Source organism: Embiotoca jacksoni, unplaced genomic scaffold (genome assembly GCF_022577435.1).
Source record: "Embiotoca jacksoni isolate LCO1_2020_lvr unplaced genomic scaffold, fEmbJac1.0.p SCAF_52, whole genome shotgun sequence".
Classification (NCBI taxonomy): domain Eukaryota; kingdom Metazoa; phylum Chordata; class Actinopteri; family Embiotocidae; genus Embiotoca; species Embiotoca jacksoni.
The window spans coordinates 182,592-201,102 of record NW_027185406.1 but is presented as its reverse complement, the minus strand read 5'-3'; the positions used below and the strand labels follow the sequence as shown (position 1 = coordinate 201,102).

The 18,511-nt window shown below is 44.9% G+C and overlaps 2 protein-coding genes and 1 non-coding gene across 3 annotated transcripts in view; 1 reads left to right on the top strand and 2 right to left on the bottom strand.

The window, feature by feature from the left end:
- The first annotated feature begins 1,379 nt into the window (after positions 1–1,379).
- tdrd15 (tudor domain containing 15) lies at positions 1,380–6,848 on the top strand. The gene is made up of 4 exons (XM_069172313.1): positions 1,380–1,395; positions 1,859–1,919; positions 2,361–6,588; positions 6,825–6,848. The coding sequence occupies exons 1-4, from the start codon at positions 1,380–1,382 to the stop codon at positions 6,846–6,848; spliced, it is 4,329 nt and encodes a 1,442-aa protein (XP_069028414.1).
- A 795-nt stretch (positions 6,849–7,643) lies between these two features.
- trnal-cag (transfer RNA leucine (anticodon CAG)) lies at positions 7,644–7,726 on the bottom strand. Its single transcript has one exon. It is a non-coding gene; the product is annotated as a tRNA-Leu (tRNA).
- A 1,177-nt stretch (positions 7,727–8,903) lies between these two features.
- Positions 8,904–18,511, bottom strand: part of afdna (afadin, adherens junction formation factor a) — a 74,470-nt gene continuing 64,862 nt past the window's right edge. The window contains 6 exon segments of the mRNA XM_069172353.1: positions 8,904–10,956; positions 11,474–11,558; positions 15,903–16,104; positions 16,106–16,219; positions 16,221–16,311; positions 16,313–16,476. Of these exon segments, the coding sequence (XP_069028454.1) occupies positions 10,800–10,956; positions 11,474–11,558; positions 15,903–16,104; positions 16,106–16,219; positions 16,221–16,311; positions 16,313–16,476 (813 nt within the window). The 3' untranslated portion in view covers positions 8,904–10,799.

Below are 18,511 nucleotides of genomic sequence, written 5' to 3'. Positions count from 1 at the left end.
TTTGGCTCCCTACCTTTTTCCTTTTCCACAAGTAGACACAATATGTAACGTTGATATGTTAAATTATTTTCAAGTTGTCCACTTTAGTTTTGAAGATACTGTTAGTTGCCTATTTATAAAGAAACATAACCTCTAATGAACTTTTAGTCGTATACATCATTGGTATGTAACTTCCCAGTGATTTTGAGAGCAGTATTAGTTTGATATCGACACTAGTTTTTGGTTAAAGAGACATTTGTTTCACGTGTAAACACAGTGTAGGCGCCGGCTTCCACCCAGCAGGGGGCGCTGCAGGCAGGGCTAAATTGATTTTCCATTACAATGTGCTTTTGCTGTTATAATAAATAAATCATATCACAAAATAGCAAAGAAAATTAAAACAGCAAATTATCACAATAAGGCAGCTGCAACTAGACAATCTGGCTTTTTTTTTTTTTTTTTTTGTCAAAATAATGAACTAACTTTTTTCAGATTTTTGCCATTCCTTAGTAAGAAATACATCATGAGCAACCTTAAGAAGAATCAAACACCATGTGCCTGAAAGTAAGGCCATACAATGTCATGTTTCAAGTCCTGGTACTTTGAATTCAACGTAAGCTTCAACCTAAACTCGTTTAAAATGTGTCTTAAATCATTATATTTTGCATTTCTGATAATTTCTGATCATTTCAGATCATTTCTGATCATTTCAGATCATTTCTGATCATTTTAGTCTGTGACGGTACACGGACTTCAAAGTTGTTTTACCGGGAGTTGATAAAAGAGGCGCAGCAGGAAATTAAAACCGGTCTCCTGATTTACGGGTCTGCAGCATCTTCTGCATCTTTGGGGGACTTCGTGAATCCTTTTAAAAAGGTAGGACACGAGCATTAATGAGAGACGGGTAACTGCAGACAGGAAGACGTCCAGAGGGAACTGTGACTGAGGTTAATGACGCAGACAGACCCAAACTAACGCGGGTCGCGTCGATCGTCTAAATGAACATCGTTAACGATGATAGCTGTTAACGCCGCCATGTAAAAAAAAGCCTGCCGAGTCTCTTTAGGTTTGTCCGGACTCTTCGTGCCCTCTTATGGGTTTAGAAAAAATAAATAAATAAAAAAAAAAATCTTTGCCCAGTTTCCACTTTAAAAAAAAAAAAAAAAAAAAGTATTTTCTACTAATTAAAACGCACATTGACGTTGTTGGCATTCAGTTAAAACCAACCTACAAGGATGAATGCAATTTATATATTTTTCTAATGTTTTTCATATTGATTATCAACAGCACGTGGAGCTTTGACAAAAAATAACTCGGTTGAAGGCTGTCATTTACCCACTCTGGAAGTCACTGAAAACGTTATTTTTAGCCTTTATTTGTTTACATATTGGAAAATTAAGATGGCCGAATTCCCGAGTCGGTTTCCCTTTAATGCCGTGTCGCATTGGTTGTATTGATAACTGTCAATGAGTCACTTAGATATTGAGGGAAATTCAAAAACGTTCAAAATCCCAGGCAAATTCTGCAGATATAGGTTTCTCTTTTCTTAGATTAAACAGGCGTATGGACGTTTTGTTCACAATATTTATGAGATGATGATATTATGTTAAAGTCCAAGTGGCATTGTATCAAAGGGCGTGCATGTCATATCTATATGTTTCAGATCTTTGTGATTTGACTATAAGTTAAGCCTCCAATTTTATTTTTGCAATTCCACCATAGACGTTTGTGGCTGAACGTAACCGAGTGTGTCTCTCTTTGGAAGAATATTTAGGAATTTAGCAGATTTATTTTAAAAAAAACAACCAAAAAAAACAAAGAAAGCAGAGAGATTAAGTCTTATTGGAAGTACATTCAACACAATCTTGTTCTTTCTCAGGTTCTGTTTGGGATGTGACGGCTCCTGATTCGGCTGCCATGCAGTCAGTGCTGCAACAAAAGTGAGTAAAACAATGTGGTAAAAGTAAAATGATGCTGACACTGTCTTTTTACTGATCATAAATACAATTTAGGCTTTTTAGGGACCGATTTCTACTTTAATGTCTTAAATTGTTGGATAAAGTAAATCAGGGTTGACATTTAGTCATATAAAAATACCCCCAAGCTTCAGACCTGCATGTTTCTTATCCGGGGTTATTGGCCCCACCAACCGACCCCAATATTTATTGTTTATGCTTCTCTTTTCTTTGTCCGCTCTCCCTTCACTTCAACCCGTCGAGGCAGATGACCGCCCACTTACGAGCCTGGTTCCGTCCGAGGCTTTCTTCATTTTTGATTGTTGACTTATCGGGTTTCCTCTCTATAATGTTTGTAAACTGAATTGAACCGGTATTTTAGTTTGAACAAAGGTTGGTAAATTTAAGTCACTTTTAATTTTGCAGGCCTCAAGACCGTGGACCACCGGCACCTCAGGTGGTCCTCAGGATAACTCACTTGGACTGGACCCCCGAGGCGACCCTGATACACTTCCAGGGACAGTACCGCACCGCACACGAGCTCGACTATAACATCTTGCACGGAGAAATGCAAAACGCGCCAAAGACTCGAGCCGCCGTGGACATCGGCGAGTTTTGCCTCGTAGAAGACGCGACTTCGGCCCGCTGGTACAGAGGACGAGTTCAGAGCCGAACGGAGGACTCGTTCGAGGTTTTCCTCGTCGATCACGGTAACATCTTGAGCGTCGACGTCGCCCGGATTTCTTCCTGTTCGGACGACCTGCTCATCCTGCCTCCGAAAGTGGTCTCCGGCTTTCTGGCGAACGTCCTGCTGCTACGAAGTTGCCCTCGCTCCGCGGTGCGCGAGTATTTATCGAGTCTGATCGGAGGAAACGTCGCGGGATGCATTCAATCGCTGCTTCCCCACAGAGTCCTCCTGTTAGAAGCCCCCGACGTCAACGCGGACCTCGTTGGACATGCCTTCGGACGGCACGTGGACGGGGACACTTTCCTCCTCCTGGTCCAAATGCTTACAAACGTGCCGCTCGAACAAAACGCAGAGCCGGTCCCCGACTTGCTCGCCGACATCCTGTCGATCCGCGGGCCGAGATTGAACCGCGGGACACGCGACAAAGTGCGAGTGACCGCCGCCGTCCACCCGCGGCTGTTTTACTGTCAGCCGGTCGTCATGGAAACGGAGCTCTCGGAAATGTCACGGAAGTTGGCCGCGGCCTGCGAGGGCGGACGCGGGGAGCGCGACGAGAAGACTCCGGAGAACCTCGGCTTACTGTGCTCGGCCAAAGGCAAAGACGGGAGATGGCGCAGAGGCTCGGTGCGGTTCCTCCCCGTCGACTCTCGAGTCAGAGTTCTGTTCGTCGACTACGGGTTCTCCGAATCCGTCGGAGTCGAGAACGTGCGCCGGTTGCCGCCCGGTTTCGAGTCGGCGCCCGCCGCGGCGTTCCGATGCTCGCTCGCCTCCCTCGCCGAGCCGGACGAGGCGCTCCGAGCTCAGCAGTTGAGTTTCTTCAAGGCCGGCCTGCTCGGCGACGCGTTGGATGTGGAGATCAGCGGTTACGACGAGGAACGCCGTCTGTACTCCGTCGCCGTGTTTGGCGCCGAAGATAATCGTGTGAGGGAACCGGAGCCCGAAGAGAAGCTTCCTTCGACGAAGGCCGAGTACGTCTTTGAGGCCGAAGAGCTGTCGCCTCGGAGCGGCCATTTGAACTACGAGCGAATCGCGGGAGAAACGCTGAGGAGAACACTGGAAGCGGAAAGGCTTCGGGTCGACTCGGTCTTCGTTGGTTACGTCACGCACGCCCAGAATCCGAACCACTTTTGGATCAGGACGCAAAAACGCGACGGTGACTTTGAAAAAATGATGACAAAAATGGAAGATCACTTCGGTCACGTGAAGCTGGGTGAAGACGCGCTCTCGGATCCCGAGCCCGGGACGCTGTGCTGTCCGCTTTATGAGGAAGACATGCACTTCTACAGGGGTGTCGTGGTCGACACTCTCAAGCACGGAGCCGAAGTTCTTTTTATCGATTTCGGGAACATTGAAAAAGTGCCGCACATGTTGGTCAAGAAGATTCCCGAGACATTTGCCGGCACGTCGGCATTTGCTTTTCCGTGCACTCTCGCCAACGTCTTTCCTCTGGACGAAGTCTGGACCGGCGCCCCGTCTGACTTCTTCAGAAAGGCCGTGTTGAACAAAGCCTGGCGAGTCCACGTTCTCCAGATGAGAAAAAACAAATTTGTCGTGGACCTCTTCGAGATGGGAAGCGACAGTCGGAGTATCGCCGACCTCCTGGTTTCCTCCAAACAGGCCGAGTACATTCCCGTGGTGCAAAATCGTGCCCGCGTGACGGAGAAAACGAGGCACCGACGAGTCGGCGTGGCGACAGACGGCGGCGGCGGTGCGGAAAAACGGACGGACCGCGGGCAGGGAAAGAACAAAAACCCAAACGAGAAAGCTCAACCTCAACCGAGCTTCAAAGCTTTACGCATCAAACCCGGCTGCGAGATCGCCGTGCGCTGCTCTTACGTCAACTCTGCGACCGATTTCTGGTGCCAGCCTCGAGATACGGTTCCAGCTCTGGAGGAGCTGATGTGTAAAATTCAGCAACACTACTCGGCTCACGCGCTCCCTCTGCGGTCGGGAGATTCGTGTTGCGTTGCCGAGTCGCCTCGAGACGGAAGATGGTACCGAGCCGTCGTCACGCAAAGACGGAGAGGTCGCGCCGAGGTCGTGCTGGTTGACTACGGCCGCGCCGTCCGAGTCGGCGAGCGCCATCTTCGGGCAATAACGCCGGAGTTCCTTTCTTTGGAGGGACAAGCTTTCCGGTGCAGCCTTCACGGAGTGATCGAACCTGCGGACGGCGGGAGTCCGGAGGTTTGCAACTTCCTGAAAGATTTTGTCGTCACCGCCGCGGGCCGCCTGAGGTGCAAAGTCGTCTCTCGGTTAAATGTGCGGAACAAAGGGTTTTACAACGTCGTCGAGCTCTACGACCGGCGGAGCGTCGGCGACGCGCTCGCCGAGCTGGGCCTGACGACGGCGTCGACCGAAACCTTCGTTTATTCTTCGTTCGATCTGCGACCCGGAGACGAAGAGGACGTCTACGTCGCCCACGTCGGCGGTCGCGGGGAGCTCTACTGCCATCTCGACAGAAACGCCGACATCTACGAAGAGCTCGAAAGGAAAATCTCCGAGGAGAGCGAAAAAATGACGCGGGCCGATCCGAGGGCCGCGATGAGCACGCTGTGCCTGGCTAAATACTCGGATGGCAAATTTTACCGAGGCGTGGCGCGACCCGTCCGGTCGCCTCTGCATCTCGCCGTGTCCTTCGTGGATTTCGGAAACACGGCCGTAACGGAGAAAAGCAGCGTCGCGTTCATCCGCAGGGACGCCGAGGTTTTGTTGCGCACCCCCGTGCAGGCTGCGAAGTGTCACCTGGACTCGGTGCCCAAAGAGGAGCTCCGCGGAGATGCGGAGGAATGGCTGGACGCCGCCGTCCTCAACAAGCGAGCGAGAGCCGTCGTTCGGAGAAAGAACGAAGACGGCTCCTTCGACGTCGAGCTGTTTGACGGAGAAGTTGACGTCAACGAGAAGGTGAAGGAGCTCGCTCGCCGTCCGCCGGATGAACCGAAGACCGCCGTCGGTTCGGACAAAAGCAGCACGAAGACAAAACGTGCATCAGAGGACGAGCGTTCCTCCTTTGAAAGGGACCGACGTGTCCACTCGAACATCTTCGGGGATTCGTCGATCGCGTCCTCGAGAACCAACGACGTTGTTTTTGCCGAGCGCGCGAAAGCAACACGAAATACGAAATATGAAAGAGGCTCCTTTGTCAAAACTGAGATTGCGGACGACGGAAACTCGGGGAAGGAAAAGATCGACTCCGCGTCGAAGATGTCCTCCTCCTCCCCGTCAAAGATGTCCTCCTCCCCGTCGAGGCTGCCCTCCTCTTCCCCGTCGAGGGTGTCCTCCTCTTCCCCGTCGAGGGTGTCCTCCTCCTCCCCGTCGAAGATGTCCTCCTCCCCGTCGAAGATGTCCTCCTCCCCGTCGAGGCTGCCCTCCTCCTCCCCGTCGAGGGTGTCCTCCTCCCCGTCGGACGCAAGCACCTCAAATGATGCTGTAACAAAGAAGCCGCTCACGGTTGACTTTTCCTGTCAATATGGAACTAATTCGGATGTCGAAAGAGAAGTCGGCATCCTCGTAACCGAAAAGGACGAGAAGCCTCCTGCTAGTTCATCGGAAACCGACGTGACGAGGTGCCGCTTTGAAGACGAAGCGCGTGACGATGAAATAAGCGAGTCGGAGAGAAAAACGCCGACCTCCGATGGTAGAAACTTAATGCCGGAAACGGCGTCCGTCCCGACCGAACAGGATAGTCGGGTCGTGGTTTGGCGTCGACGCGAGGACAAATGCGACGTCTTTCTGGCGGATCGCGGAATAACGGAGGAAACTCCAAGCGGCTCCATCGGACAGCGGCGTGGCGACGTGACGGAAATCCCCGACCTTGCAGTTTTGTGTAAAATAAAGAGCCTCGAGTCCAGAGAGCGCGTGTCGAGAACACGGTGGAGGGTGGACGTTCCTGCGGACGGCGTCCACGTCGCCAAGGAGACGGTGGACGCCGGACAAGGAGAGTCGCGTCGACGTCACGCCGGGACTCAGGTACGCTCGTATCACTCTTTTAAAACACGATCATTTTGAATGGAAGATCAAATTCAGTATTTAAATACCACAATTTTTTTTTTTTTATCCGCCGTCTTTTTCAACCAAAGTTTTAAAAAAAAGTTACTCACAAAAAAATCTGCGATTTCAACAACACGACAACAATAAAAAAAACGTGTACAGAATTTCAAGGTAAACATATAAAACGTATAAAACTTAATGTCTCACTCGTTCAGGTTCCAGGAGCAGAGTTCCTATGAAGCTCCTTCCCGAGACGCCGATGTGATGAAGACTCTGATGAAGCTGAGGGTAAAAAAAAAAAAACATTTTGAGTTTTTGGGCGTCTACGCTCGATCTTGTACATTTTTTTTTTTCTTCTATAACAGGCGTCCTGATTTAATTTTTTCCAGACTTATTACGAGTGTCAAGATATGTTAAGTCATTTATTTTTCTCTTGTATGATGTCATTCAGTTTCGAGGCTTTGGTCATTTTGTGTATCTGTTGTTTAAACGGCCCTTTATGTTAAAACACATTTGGTTAAATGGGGAGAACTGCAGCATTTGTTTTTGATGAGGTGAACTAAATAAATATGTTGCTGCCACGGAGGCATTTCTGTTTAATTAATTCAAATTTTTGTTAATTGCATTTTTAAGTTTTAGTTTTATTTTTCACAATGATTGGAAGTTTTTGTAATTCCTCTCTTGTTTTGAATAACATTTGGAGTTGAGGTCTTTATCAGGTGCCAAATTAAATCCTTACAAATACTTTTTACTCTCCCATACTTTGTTTTTATTATTATTTTTTATTTAATTGAGTTATTTAGGGGTGCGGGAAAACAAAAATATTAACAAATGTAAAAACAATGACTTGAACAGTCATGTTAGGCCACTGGATGGTGCTAAGGAAGGAATATTACCGTGGACACATGCAATGTAGTAATCGGAAAACAAATCATTGGTTTGGGTCCTTTGATTGTTCATTAAATTTTGATAAAGATCCATACAAACGCCAAAAGTGAAAACGTTTGTGATTTACAAGAAAAAAAAAAAACTGCTGTCAGAAGTGGGATTCGAACCCACGCCTCCAGAGGAGACTGCGACCTGAACGCAGCGCCTTAGACCGCTCGGCCATCCTGACTTGTGCACTCTAGATGCCAGATTCGACTTATAACCCTTAACGCGACATCTCTGTGGGTCTCGACAATTTCAAATGTTCTTTCCGCGTTTTGATTCTTCTTCTAAAATAAAATGAGGAAGCAGTAACGTCACACCGCCATATTTGCGCATTGCAAAAAAAATTAAACCACATTATTTATGACAACGAATCTGGAACTTACAAGACAGCAAATTATTTCGGAAAATTACGCGCTCACGTGTTTGAACTTCGAAAGGAAACGGAACGTATAATGTTGCCATGGACACGGCGAATTGCACTGTGGGTAGTAACGTTCATATGCAGCGTATGGTAGTAACATTAATTAGTTTTCTACTTTTTAAAGCTGGTCTTTGTTTACATTTTTTAAACAGAATTACGCCGAATGAACCACGAACAGTTGTTTCCAGCTGCGAGCCATTGAACGCGCCGTCAACTTTCACCGAATCCTTTCAATACCGAAGAATACTTAGAAATTGGATGATTCTTAGGCGACTTCTGAAACGGTCCACTTCCTGTCCCGTTATTCTAGAATACGTCATCTTCCAATTACGACATGAGAGTCGTAATTGGAAGATGACGTCAACGAGCAGTTAATACAAAGCGTTTCTGCATAAACGAAAATTAAATGTTAAAACCTTTATTTATTTATTTGTATTACGTTCCTTTAAGAAGCGCCAGCAGCACATCCGGGAACTTCACGTCCACGAAAATGATTTCCTCGATTAAAAACGGAAAATACCGATTAGTAGACATTAAATTAAAAACAGTAAAAATTATCAGTCATATGGGTCTTGAAAAAAAACTAAAAATAATTACAATGCTTACCTTAGTGAAACAGAACTGCAGTACCAAACAATACCAATACAAGTCCTATGTTAAAACCTTAATCTGAAGGAGCATACATTTAATGTAAATACTCAAGTAAAGAACCAGAAACGGTGTAAAAAAATAAATTAATCAGCTTTAACTTTGTTACGTAGGACGAGTGTGTGATTTTTTTTTTAAAAAGCTGGTAATTAAATCTAAAAAAAAAAAAAAAAAAAAAAAAAAAAGCTTCTGTGTTGATAAACTTCTAAAAAGGTAAAATTGCCTATAAAATAAAAAATATATATATTTGTTTTTAAATGCGGTGATGAAAGACCACACTTCCAGCCTGCACTGTTGAAAAATCTGTATTTATTAATGATTTACAAAAGGCTAAACATGAAACCATTTGAATGATTCAGTTCATTTTGAAACCTAAAAAGGAAAAGTTGTATTTCTGAGGAGGAAGGAAGGAAGGAAGGAGGGAAGGAGGGAAGGAGACACGTCGTGTGGTGTTATTTATCATAAGAGCGTCTTATTCTGTTCATGTGGAATCTGTTTTTTTTTTTTTTATTAGTTTTTTTTTTTTAAGTGAAGGCTCCTGGAGAGAAAAATAAAATCAGTCCACACAGGATGGAGTCACTCAAAACAAACTGCAGAAGAGACACACATTTTAAAACGTCACTTATTTCAAAGTCCTATTTTTTTTTTTTTCCTTCCCTATAACGTCGGCACGGCAACGGTGGCGGTGAGTGAGCTTCAGAGGAAAGTGTTCAAATTATGTCACGTTCAAAAACATCTGGATCCCTGCAACTAACAGCTGGTGTTAAAAAAACAAACACTTTTTTTTTTTTTTCTGCCCGTAAATGCAGAAAAACACGGATTAATACCACAGAAGAAGAAGTCCCAAACGTTAAACCCGCCTCAGAACAGTTTGCAGATACATATTCAATATCAGAAACAAAAAGTTTTTGTGCAAGTAATGTTTTGTTTTTTTTCTCCACGAAGGTTTGAAATAAATATCTGTAAAGCAAAAACAAAGCACTTAAAAGAGTAGCTGTAATTTCTTGTTTTTATTATTATTATTATTAATGATAAAACCAACAATAATCACATTGTGAGTGAAAAGAGTTCCTTTTTTTTTTTTTTTTTTTTTTCTCCTGCCTTGAATTTGAGGATACAATCAGTCAAATTAATCTCACACAACTCGGCAAAAAAAAAAAAAAAAAAAAAAAAAAAAGACTTCCATTTAGAAGGAAATAAAAAAATAAGAGTTTACCTCAAGTTTGGGGGGAGAGAAACATTTAAAAAAAAAATGTAACTCCATTGACAGCGAGGGGGCAGTGAGGTTGTCGGGGGGTTTTCTGTTAAATCGTAATTAGTTCTGCGGGTTGTTTTTTTTTTGTTTTTTTTTTGTTTTAGTTTTCCTGGCAGGTTTCTACAGTAGTAAAAGAGTGAGACGGTTGTGGACCCGAATATTTACAGTAATGTTGTGCACTTTTAAAGATCCTCCTCTGGACCGTAACGATCCTCCGCTGGAGAATCTGTTCAAGAGTTTTATCTAAAACATCACAGAAGAAAACAAAAAAGAAAAACAAAAAAAAGAAATCCCATGCTTTCCTGCTACGGAATGAAATAACAGTGTTTCCACTCACTGAGTTATAAAACAAAAAAAACAATAAAACTAAATATTGGTCTGGAGCTCAACAGTCGGGCGTTTCTGTTGGCGAGAAGGAATTAAAAGAGTGAAAAAAAAACAAAAACAATGCAGAAAAAAAAAGAAGCTTATAATAACTGAAAAAAGTCATATTTCTGGTAAGCTATTAATAATAAAAAAAATAAAAAAAAAAAAAAAAAAAAAAAGTTAAAATGAGAATGAACCTTTTCTCCGCCCCGAGAACCGTTTCACAAACAAAAACATATCCCCTCCCCTTGTCATGTGATTCTCAACTAGATATAATTAAAACTTCTTTTTTTTTTTTTTTTTTTTTTTTACAGTGCTTCGTCGTTATATATCTTTGACGGACTTTAAACGGGAAAAGGGGGAAGAAATTCCAAAGCCGTAAATGTCTCTCCTTCGTCCAAAAAAAGAAAAAAAAAAAAAAGAAGTGAACGGTCCAGTTAATCGATGATTTAAAACAACAGAAACAGGAGGAGACGGTCAGTGTTGGGGGGGGGGGGGCGTTTCAGATGGTGGTGTAGAAGGGAGGTGAGAGGGGGGGGAGAAAAAAAAAAAAGAAGAGGCTCGGGTCTACTGCTTGGTGTTGAGCTCGTTCTCCAGCTCCATGAGTTTGCGAGAGGCTTTGACCTTGTTGGAAACCTCCTTCCCCTGAGAGAAGAGACGCTGGCGCTCCTTGAAGGTCAAATTCTCCGGGGGGCCGCTGGGGTTCGAGTTCTCCTGCTCCTGACTGCAACACACGCAAACATCACGTGATGCAGAAATATATTTGTTTATATTATTTTGTAAGCAGGTAGAAAAAAAAAAAAAAAAAAAAAATTAAGACGCATTTAAAGCCAAAATATCTGAAGCGCCCCCTTGTGGCTTCTTGCTGTACACGTCATAAGCCCCGCCCCCATTCTTTTTTAGTGGGCGGGACATTAAGCCAAATTTTACATCATCATTCTTATCAAGAGGATGTTTGTTCATAGACATTAAAGACAGTTTAAAATAAAACAGTGGATTTTAACATTTAAGTAGCAGGTTGTGAAAAAACATGTATAAAGTACAAAAAATAAAGTTTGTTCTATAAATAAAGAAGAAACAAAAAAAATGCTGCTACTTAAAAAAAACATTTGTTTTATTGTAAAACAAGTTTTTAACATGTTTTTTGTTTTTTTTTTGGTTATGAATTTGTTGTTCTGTGGTTGTAAATTGCTCCACGTTACAAGATGATTTTACACGTCAAAATAAAAGTGGAAACTCACCTCTTCGTCCATTTGTCCCGCGGGTCCTTGTAGACTTCTCCCGATCCTACAACTCCTGCTGAGTTTCCAGTGTACGAGTTAAATCCTGTTGACGGGTTCACGAAACACACAGAACACGAGTCAGCATTTTTCACGAGCAGGCGCGACACATCGAGAAACAAAAACACCTGGAGGGAGAGAAGCTGCTGGGTGGACGGACGTCGGGGTGGACGGACGTCTGGGTGGACGGACGTCGGGGTCTCCGGCTTTTTAAATCTTAAAAGACTCGAAAAGCGCAGAAATGAAGTGCGTTTGGGTTTTGGACCCGGAGACCCCCCGTGAGACTCGAACACCAGCAGCTCCTCCGGTCCACGTCGCTCGGTTTCCCCACAGACCGGCACCGAGCAAAGAGGAAGAGGAGGAGGAGGAGGAGGAAGAGGAGGAGCCGAAGAGAGAAGCACGAGGCAGAAAACAAATCAGATCTCATCAAAGTGGAGCGAGCGAGCCGAGAAAAAAGGAAGAAAGACTGCGTTAAAAGAAAAAAGAAAAGAGGAAGAAGCCGTTGTTAAAGGGCCATTCAGGAAGCAGCACGTCGGTCTGTGGAGGCGTCGGGGGGGTCAAAGGTCGAGGTCACCGGCAAAACAAAACATGCCGACCTCGACCTATGACCTTCAAAAGTTCACGTTAATCGGTTTGTCTCTGTGTCGTGGCCTCAAACTGCCACACGAGGGCCTCGTTTCCTAAAAACAACAACATCAACAACATCTTCAGGTCCAGGCCAGAAAATATCGAGGAGTTCCTCCCTGCTGGTTCGAGGTGCGTTCATCACGGTCGGGATCTGAAATCTGATTCATGTCATCGAGTTTACACGGGAAAATAAAAGCGGATTTTATACAATAAAAGTGGATTTTATAAAATTTGATTTTTAGACAATAAAAGTGAATATTTATACAATAAGTGGATTTTATACAATAAAAGTGGATTTTTATCCAAAAAAGTGGATTTTATAAAATAAAAGCAGATTTTATAAAATAAAGTGGATCTTATCCAAAAAAGCGGATTTTATACAATAAAAGCGGATTTTATAAAAATAAAAGCGGATTTTATAAAATAAAAGCGGATTTTATAAAATAAAAGCAGATTTTATACAATAAAAGCGGATTTTGTAAAATAAAAGCGGATTTTATCAAATAAAAGTGGATTTTATCAAATAAAAGTGGATTTTATCAGATCAAACTAGAGCTCCCAGATGTTTTGGGAAACGACCGGCTGTTTTTGACGCACTTTTATTTCTTTTGTAACTTTATAAAGTATTATGAGACGGATAAATATGAAATAAAAGCTACCACATCCTTAGAAGTTGTGGGATTTTTCCAGCTGCTGCAACATTAAATCTAACTTTGCGAACACACCTTCAACCAGACAGCAGGAACTTCTCGGAGAACATTTTACCAAAACAGCGAAGAAGAGTTCCTCTTTCTTGTGTTTTTTTGTTTTGTTTTGTTTAATCGAATGGACTCGGATATTAAACGTCGAGTCTTAAACTCTACTAATGAGTCCGTCGGTACAGTTGAGAGGCCGAGACACAGCGACAGGGTGTGAAACCCTCAGATTCATCCAGCTGGCAGCTCCTCTCATTTATTTATTTTTTGACCAGGAGATCTGAAGTTTAGTTTTGGGACGAGATTCAAGTTCACTTCAGAAACACCCAAAAAAAAAGCCACATGACCACAAACTGGCAGAGAACAAAGTTCACGACCCAGAAACATTCCTCCGCCGGGCCAGAAGACCGGAAAATTATACTTCTGGCACCGAGACTGAAAAAAATTCTTTTAGTTTTTTTCATTTTATTTCGTGCACCTTTTTTTTTCTTGTGGTTTAGATTCTTAAATTAAAAAAATAAAAAACATCTGGGATTTATTTATTTTTATTTTGGAGCTGCCAGCTCGCGACTAAATACCACTTCGTTTTCTAGTTTTTTGTGAATACATTTGAAGATTCAGAAGAAGCCGTCGGAGACTCAGGTGGCCGTTCGGTGTCACCTGAACCTGCCGTCGAGCCGCTTGTGGGGAGTTTTAGTTAGAAAAAAATAAATAAAAAAGCTGCAGCGTTAAGACGGCGTCGCAGCTACGGCAAGAGATGGAGGATCAGCGGACAGACGGACAAGACAGACGACGAAGGCACGGAGTAAAGTTATGCAAAAAGGGGTTGATTTTTGGGAGGGAGGGAGGGAGGGGGAGGGAGGGGGGGGGGAGTTAACAGACGACGAGCGAAGAATGAAAACAGACATCGAGGTGGAAGCACAGGCAGAAAAAAAAAAAAAAAAATTTAAAAAAGCAATAGACATCAAGCCGGTTACTGGGATGAGCTGCAGGCCACAGAGCACGGTGTGTGTTTATTATGTGTGTGAAACATGCAGATTTTTATTTTTTTAATTCCCAGGGGGGGGAGGTGGAGGTGGAGGAGGTGGGGGGAGAAGGAGGTGGAGGTGGAGGTGGAGCTGGGGGCGGGGAGGGACGTTAGTGCGGGATGATTCGTTGGATTTGAGTAAAAGTGCCAACATGGCGTTTTTTTTCCGCCGTGACGCCCCGGATGTTGAAATGAGCAGCAGGAGTTAAAACGTTAGAGGATGAAGGCAGCAGCGGTTCCACCGGACCTCGGAGGTTCTACCGGACCACGAAGGTTCTACCGGACCACAAAGGTTCTACCGGACCTCGGAGGTTCTGCCGGACCTCGGAGGTTCTGCCGGACCTCGGAGGTTCTGCTTCAGTTCAAGACCGGGCTGCAAGTTTTACAGATTCACTGAGGACCGACCGGTTGAACCAAACATGTTTTTACGCTGGGACCCGTTACTCCCTCGTAAAATACCGGCGCGATGCTTTTACTTTGAAAAACAAAACAAAAAATGTGAACCGATATTTTTGTTTTCTATTGTGATGTATCGAGGTTTCGGTGCATATTTATCATTAAAGAAGTAAATAATTCATGTGGACACATTTTTCAGGCCAGAAATGTAGAAAAAAAAAAAAAAGAAAAAAAAATACAGAAATTTGGAGAAGTCCAAAAATATGAACCTTTTTTTTTTTTTTTTCCCATCGTTTTCCTAAAATTCCCGACAGCTGCTGAACGATCAACATTTTTTTGCTAGAACCTTAACCAAGTACGTAAATAAGTCCACTCGTCTCATTGGACATTTATCACAACGTGTGATGACTTAATGACTTAATTGTCTCTAATCAAACAAAATTTTAGGCCAGAAGAGGAATTTTTTCTTTTACAGAAAAGTCACCCAAAAATTGTATTTCTTAACTGCTGAGTCAGCAGGTTGGAGTTAGAGTGGGTAATTTTATTTTGAAGGGATACAGAATAAAAAAATAAAAAAAAATAAAAAAGCGTTTAATATCTGAACTGTGTTCGGAGCGACGATTATAAACTCGCGATAAAAAAAATAAAAGTAAAAAAAACGCTTTTCGGAAGCGGCCCGATCGCGACCTCGGAAATCTCCCCGACTGTTTCCGACGAAGCCGCCGCCGGGTGTCAGCGCGGTCCGGTTATCTGAAAACGGCCTCAGACAAGATAAAGAGCGGCATCTCGATTCACCGCTGCTGCGTTTGTGAAATATGAGTTTTCAGTCGAGTGATCGATGCGAAAAAAACAAAAAACAAAACAAAAACAAAGCCAATGGTGCGTTCTCCTTCCCGTTAAAGCCAACTAAAGCAGAGCCACGAGGCGGGGAGGGGAGGGGGGGGAAAAGGGGGGGCGGGGAGGGGAGGGGCTGACAGCTGGCCCCGCCCCCCTACCCCGTCCCCCCCCCTCCCACCCCCAAAAATCCCAAGCAGCAACCAACCAGACACAAGAAAGGAGGCGGCGAGCGACAACACCAACAGTACTGATCAATGATTCATGATTGGATCTGATGGGTCTCGAATCTGCAGCGGAAAAAAACGGTGGCGGCGTGATTATCGATTGCTGTTTTTTTTTTTTTTTTTTTTCTGTTCGCTAGTGCTGATCGAAGGAGGGGGAGGGGGGTGGGGGGAGGTGAAGGGAGGGAGGTGTGATTGGAGGAAGATGGAGGAATTTTTTTTTTTTTTTTTTTTTTTTTAATTTCAACGTGTTTAAACAAACCAACACCAAAACAAAACATAAGAGTCTGATTGAGAGGGAGAATTTCCACATGTATAATAAAAAATAAACATAAAGAGACGAATGAACGGGGGGAGCTGATTGGACGACAAAAAAAAAAAAAATCTAATCTAGACAAACGTGTAAAAGAGGGGAAATAAAAGTAGAAAAAAAAATGAAAGGACAACTCGCTACGGAAAAAAAAAGAAAAACCACGAAGGAGTGGGAAGTAAACGGAGAGATGGGCGGACGGAGAGGGAGAGCTTCTGGAGGGCGCCGCCGTGACGAGCCTGGCTCCGCCCCCCCCCCCCCTTCCTCTCGGCTCTACCTTGGATAAAGCCTCCCGGGGGCACGGAGCTGGGTTTGGCGGGGAGGGGGGGGCCTGTACTGTTGGAGTTGTTGTTGTCGAGCGGCGGCTGGAACGAGCTCGACAGGAAGTAGCCGTCGGAAAGCGGGCGGGGCTTGCGCGCAGTGGGCGGCGGCCGAGGCCTGCCGCGGCCGGGGCGAGGCGGCGGAGGAGGAGGAGGCCGGGAGGTCGCCGTACGACTTCCGGGTCGCCGACAGCTTCACCTGACCTGATTGGACGACGCCGCCTCCTCCGCCGCCGCTGGTGGCGTCCTCCTCGTCCTCCTCGTCGCCGCCCCGCGTAGGAGACTAACTTGGCGGTGTAGATCGTGTCGGGCGAGCCGACCTGGGTTTTGAGGTAGGAGGCGTTTCTCTGAGGCGGGGGCGGGGGGGGTGTTAGTAGGGTTGTGGGGGGCGGGGGGTTGGTAGTCCCGGGGCAGCGGGGGCCGATACAGACCGGCCGGCTCGTCGGGCGTCAGCAGCTTTCTCTCGGCCTCCTCGTGCTGCCGGCGCCGCCCGGCCTCCAGGCGGGTGTAGTACTCCTCCTCCTGTCTCCTCTGGGGGAGGGAGGGGGGGAGGGAGGGAGGAGGAGGAGGAGGAGGGGGAGGGGACAACCGGTTAGTAACGCTGTGCTCCCATTGGCTCCCACCACCAACACTTCGGACACTTCCTGGTTAACCGGCCACAGGGGAACTATTCAAGCTACGACGAGCGAGAACACGAACTAACGACAGCGGACGCATTTCTTTAATAAACCGCTCCGACTTCCTGAACTCGTCTTCGTCTTCACACACGATCTCGTATATAAACATACGTATCGTTCTATAACCGGAAAAATATATTCTAAGTATATAAGATTAAAAAAAAAAATCTCCCGACGAGACTCTGGAAGCAAAAAAAAAAAAAAAAAAATCTCCCGACGAGACTCTGGAAGCAAAAAAAAAAAAAAAAAAAAATCTCCTCAAAGCTGCCGGTTTAAAACCCTGGACGCTACTTTCTGTAGACCCCTCCTATCTACCCCCCCCAACCCCCTCCTCCGCCCCCCACCCCACCTTGTCTACCCCCCTTCCCCCTCATCACCGACTGTTTGCCTTTAAAACTATATGTGTCCTCGTGTGTACGATGAGTGGTTGGTTTTGTGGGGGAGGTCTTTGATTTTCCGGGGGCGGGGCGGGGCGGGGGGGGGGGGACGGTGGAGGGAGGGGGACCAGCCGCTCCGGGTCTGGATGTTCTTCCAGGTGTAGAGATCGATCTTGCTGTGTTGTTGTTTTTTTCGGGGGAGGGTGGAGGGGAGGAGGAGGTGGGTCCGTTTCATGTGTTCATGTGAACGTCCTCGAACGGGATGAATCCGAGCCGCTTCGGTCTGAAGAACCTGGAGGGGATTAGTGTGTGTGTGTGTGTGTGTTGGGGGGGTTCGCATGAGGCTGGGGGGAGGGGGGGGGTCTCTGAGTATGAACAGTATGGATGGCTGAAGGCGGGTATATGTATATATATATATATATACACATACATATTTATATATACGCGTGCATGAATATAAAAAAGCATGTGGGGGTTTTGGTGGAGTTGGGGGGGGGGGGCGGCAGTCGATGCTGAGATGATGAGATGGTAACATAAAAAAATTTAAATAAAACTTTAAAAAAATAAACGTCACGGAAATCATAACCGCTTCACCTCCCCCAACCCCCCACCCCTCCCCCAAAATAAAGTATAACTGAAACTTCCTGACGGACGGACGGACACACACATCAACGACGACGACGACACGATGGGAGTCCCCATGCTTTACAGTGGGGTGGGAGGTGGGGGGGGGGGGGGGCACGTAAACATGACACACGGCAACACATCACGTTGGGTGGAGGAGGGGGGGTAGGGGGGTGTTGCACAGGATGACGACATGCAACTCTTTTAGAATAAACAGAATAACATCAAAACAATCTCACTTCCAGCAGCTAATAGTACGTTAACATGAAGTATGTTCACCTGACTAGACTTTTATTTTGAAAAATGAAAACAAATTTTTTTTTTTTAGCTGAATAAGCAGAAATTCAGAAGTTAAAACCTTAAAAACAATCTCTTTCAAAAAAAAAAAGCCACAAAATATTTGTTTAATATCAACCATGTTCTCTTGACTAGACTTTTATTTTGAAAAATGAAAACATTTTATTTTTAGCTGATTAAGCAGAAATTCACGAGTTAAAACCTTAAAAACAATTTCTTTCTCAAAGGCACCACCAAATATTAAGTTATAAACAAGCATGTTCTCCTGACTAGACTTTTATTTTGAAAAATGACTTTTTTTTTTGCTGATTGAGCAGAAATTCAAAAGTTAAAACCTTAAAAACACAATCTTAAGTCTTTAAAACATATCGCAGGAACACTGAAGGCTTCGACCGATATGTCGGGCCGAAATCCGCGTTTTATATTTGAAAACCTGCGACGTTATTCAGGCGGGGACGTAATTTAGGATTTTATTAAAAAAAACAACGTAGACTTATTTTATCAAACAGACCGAATAATGTGCAGTAATAATAAACCAATATTTGTCTGCCTGTCTGTCATTTTTTGTGTAGTTTTGCGGCTGCTTTCATG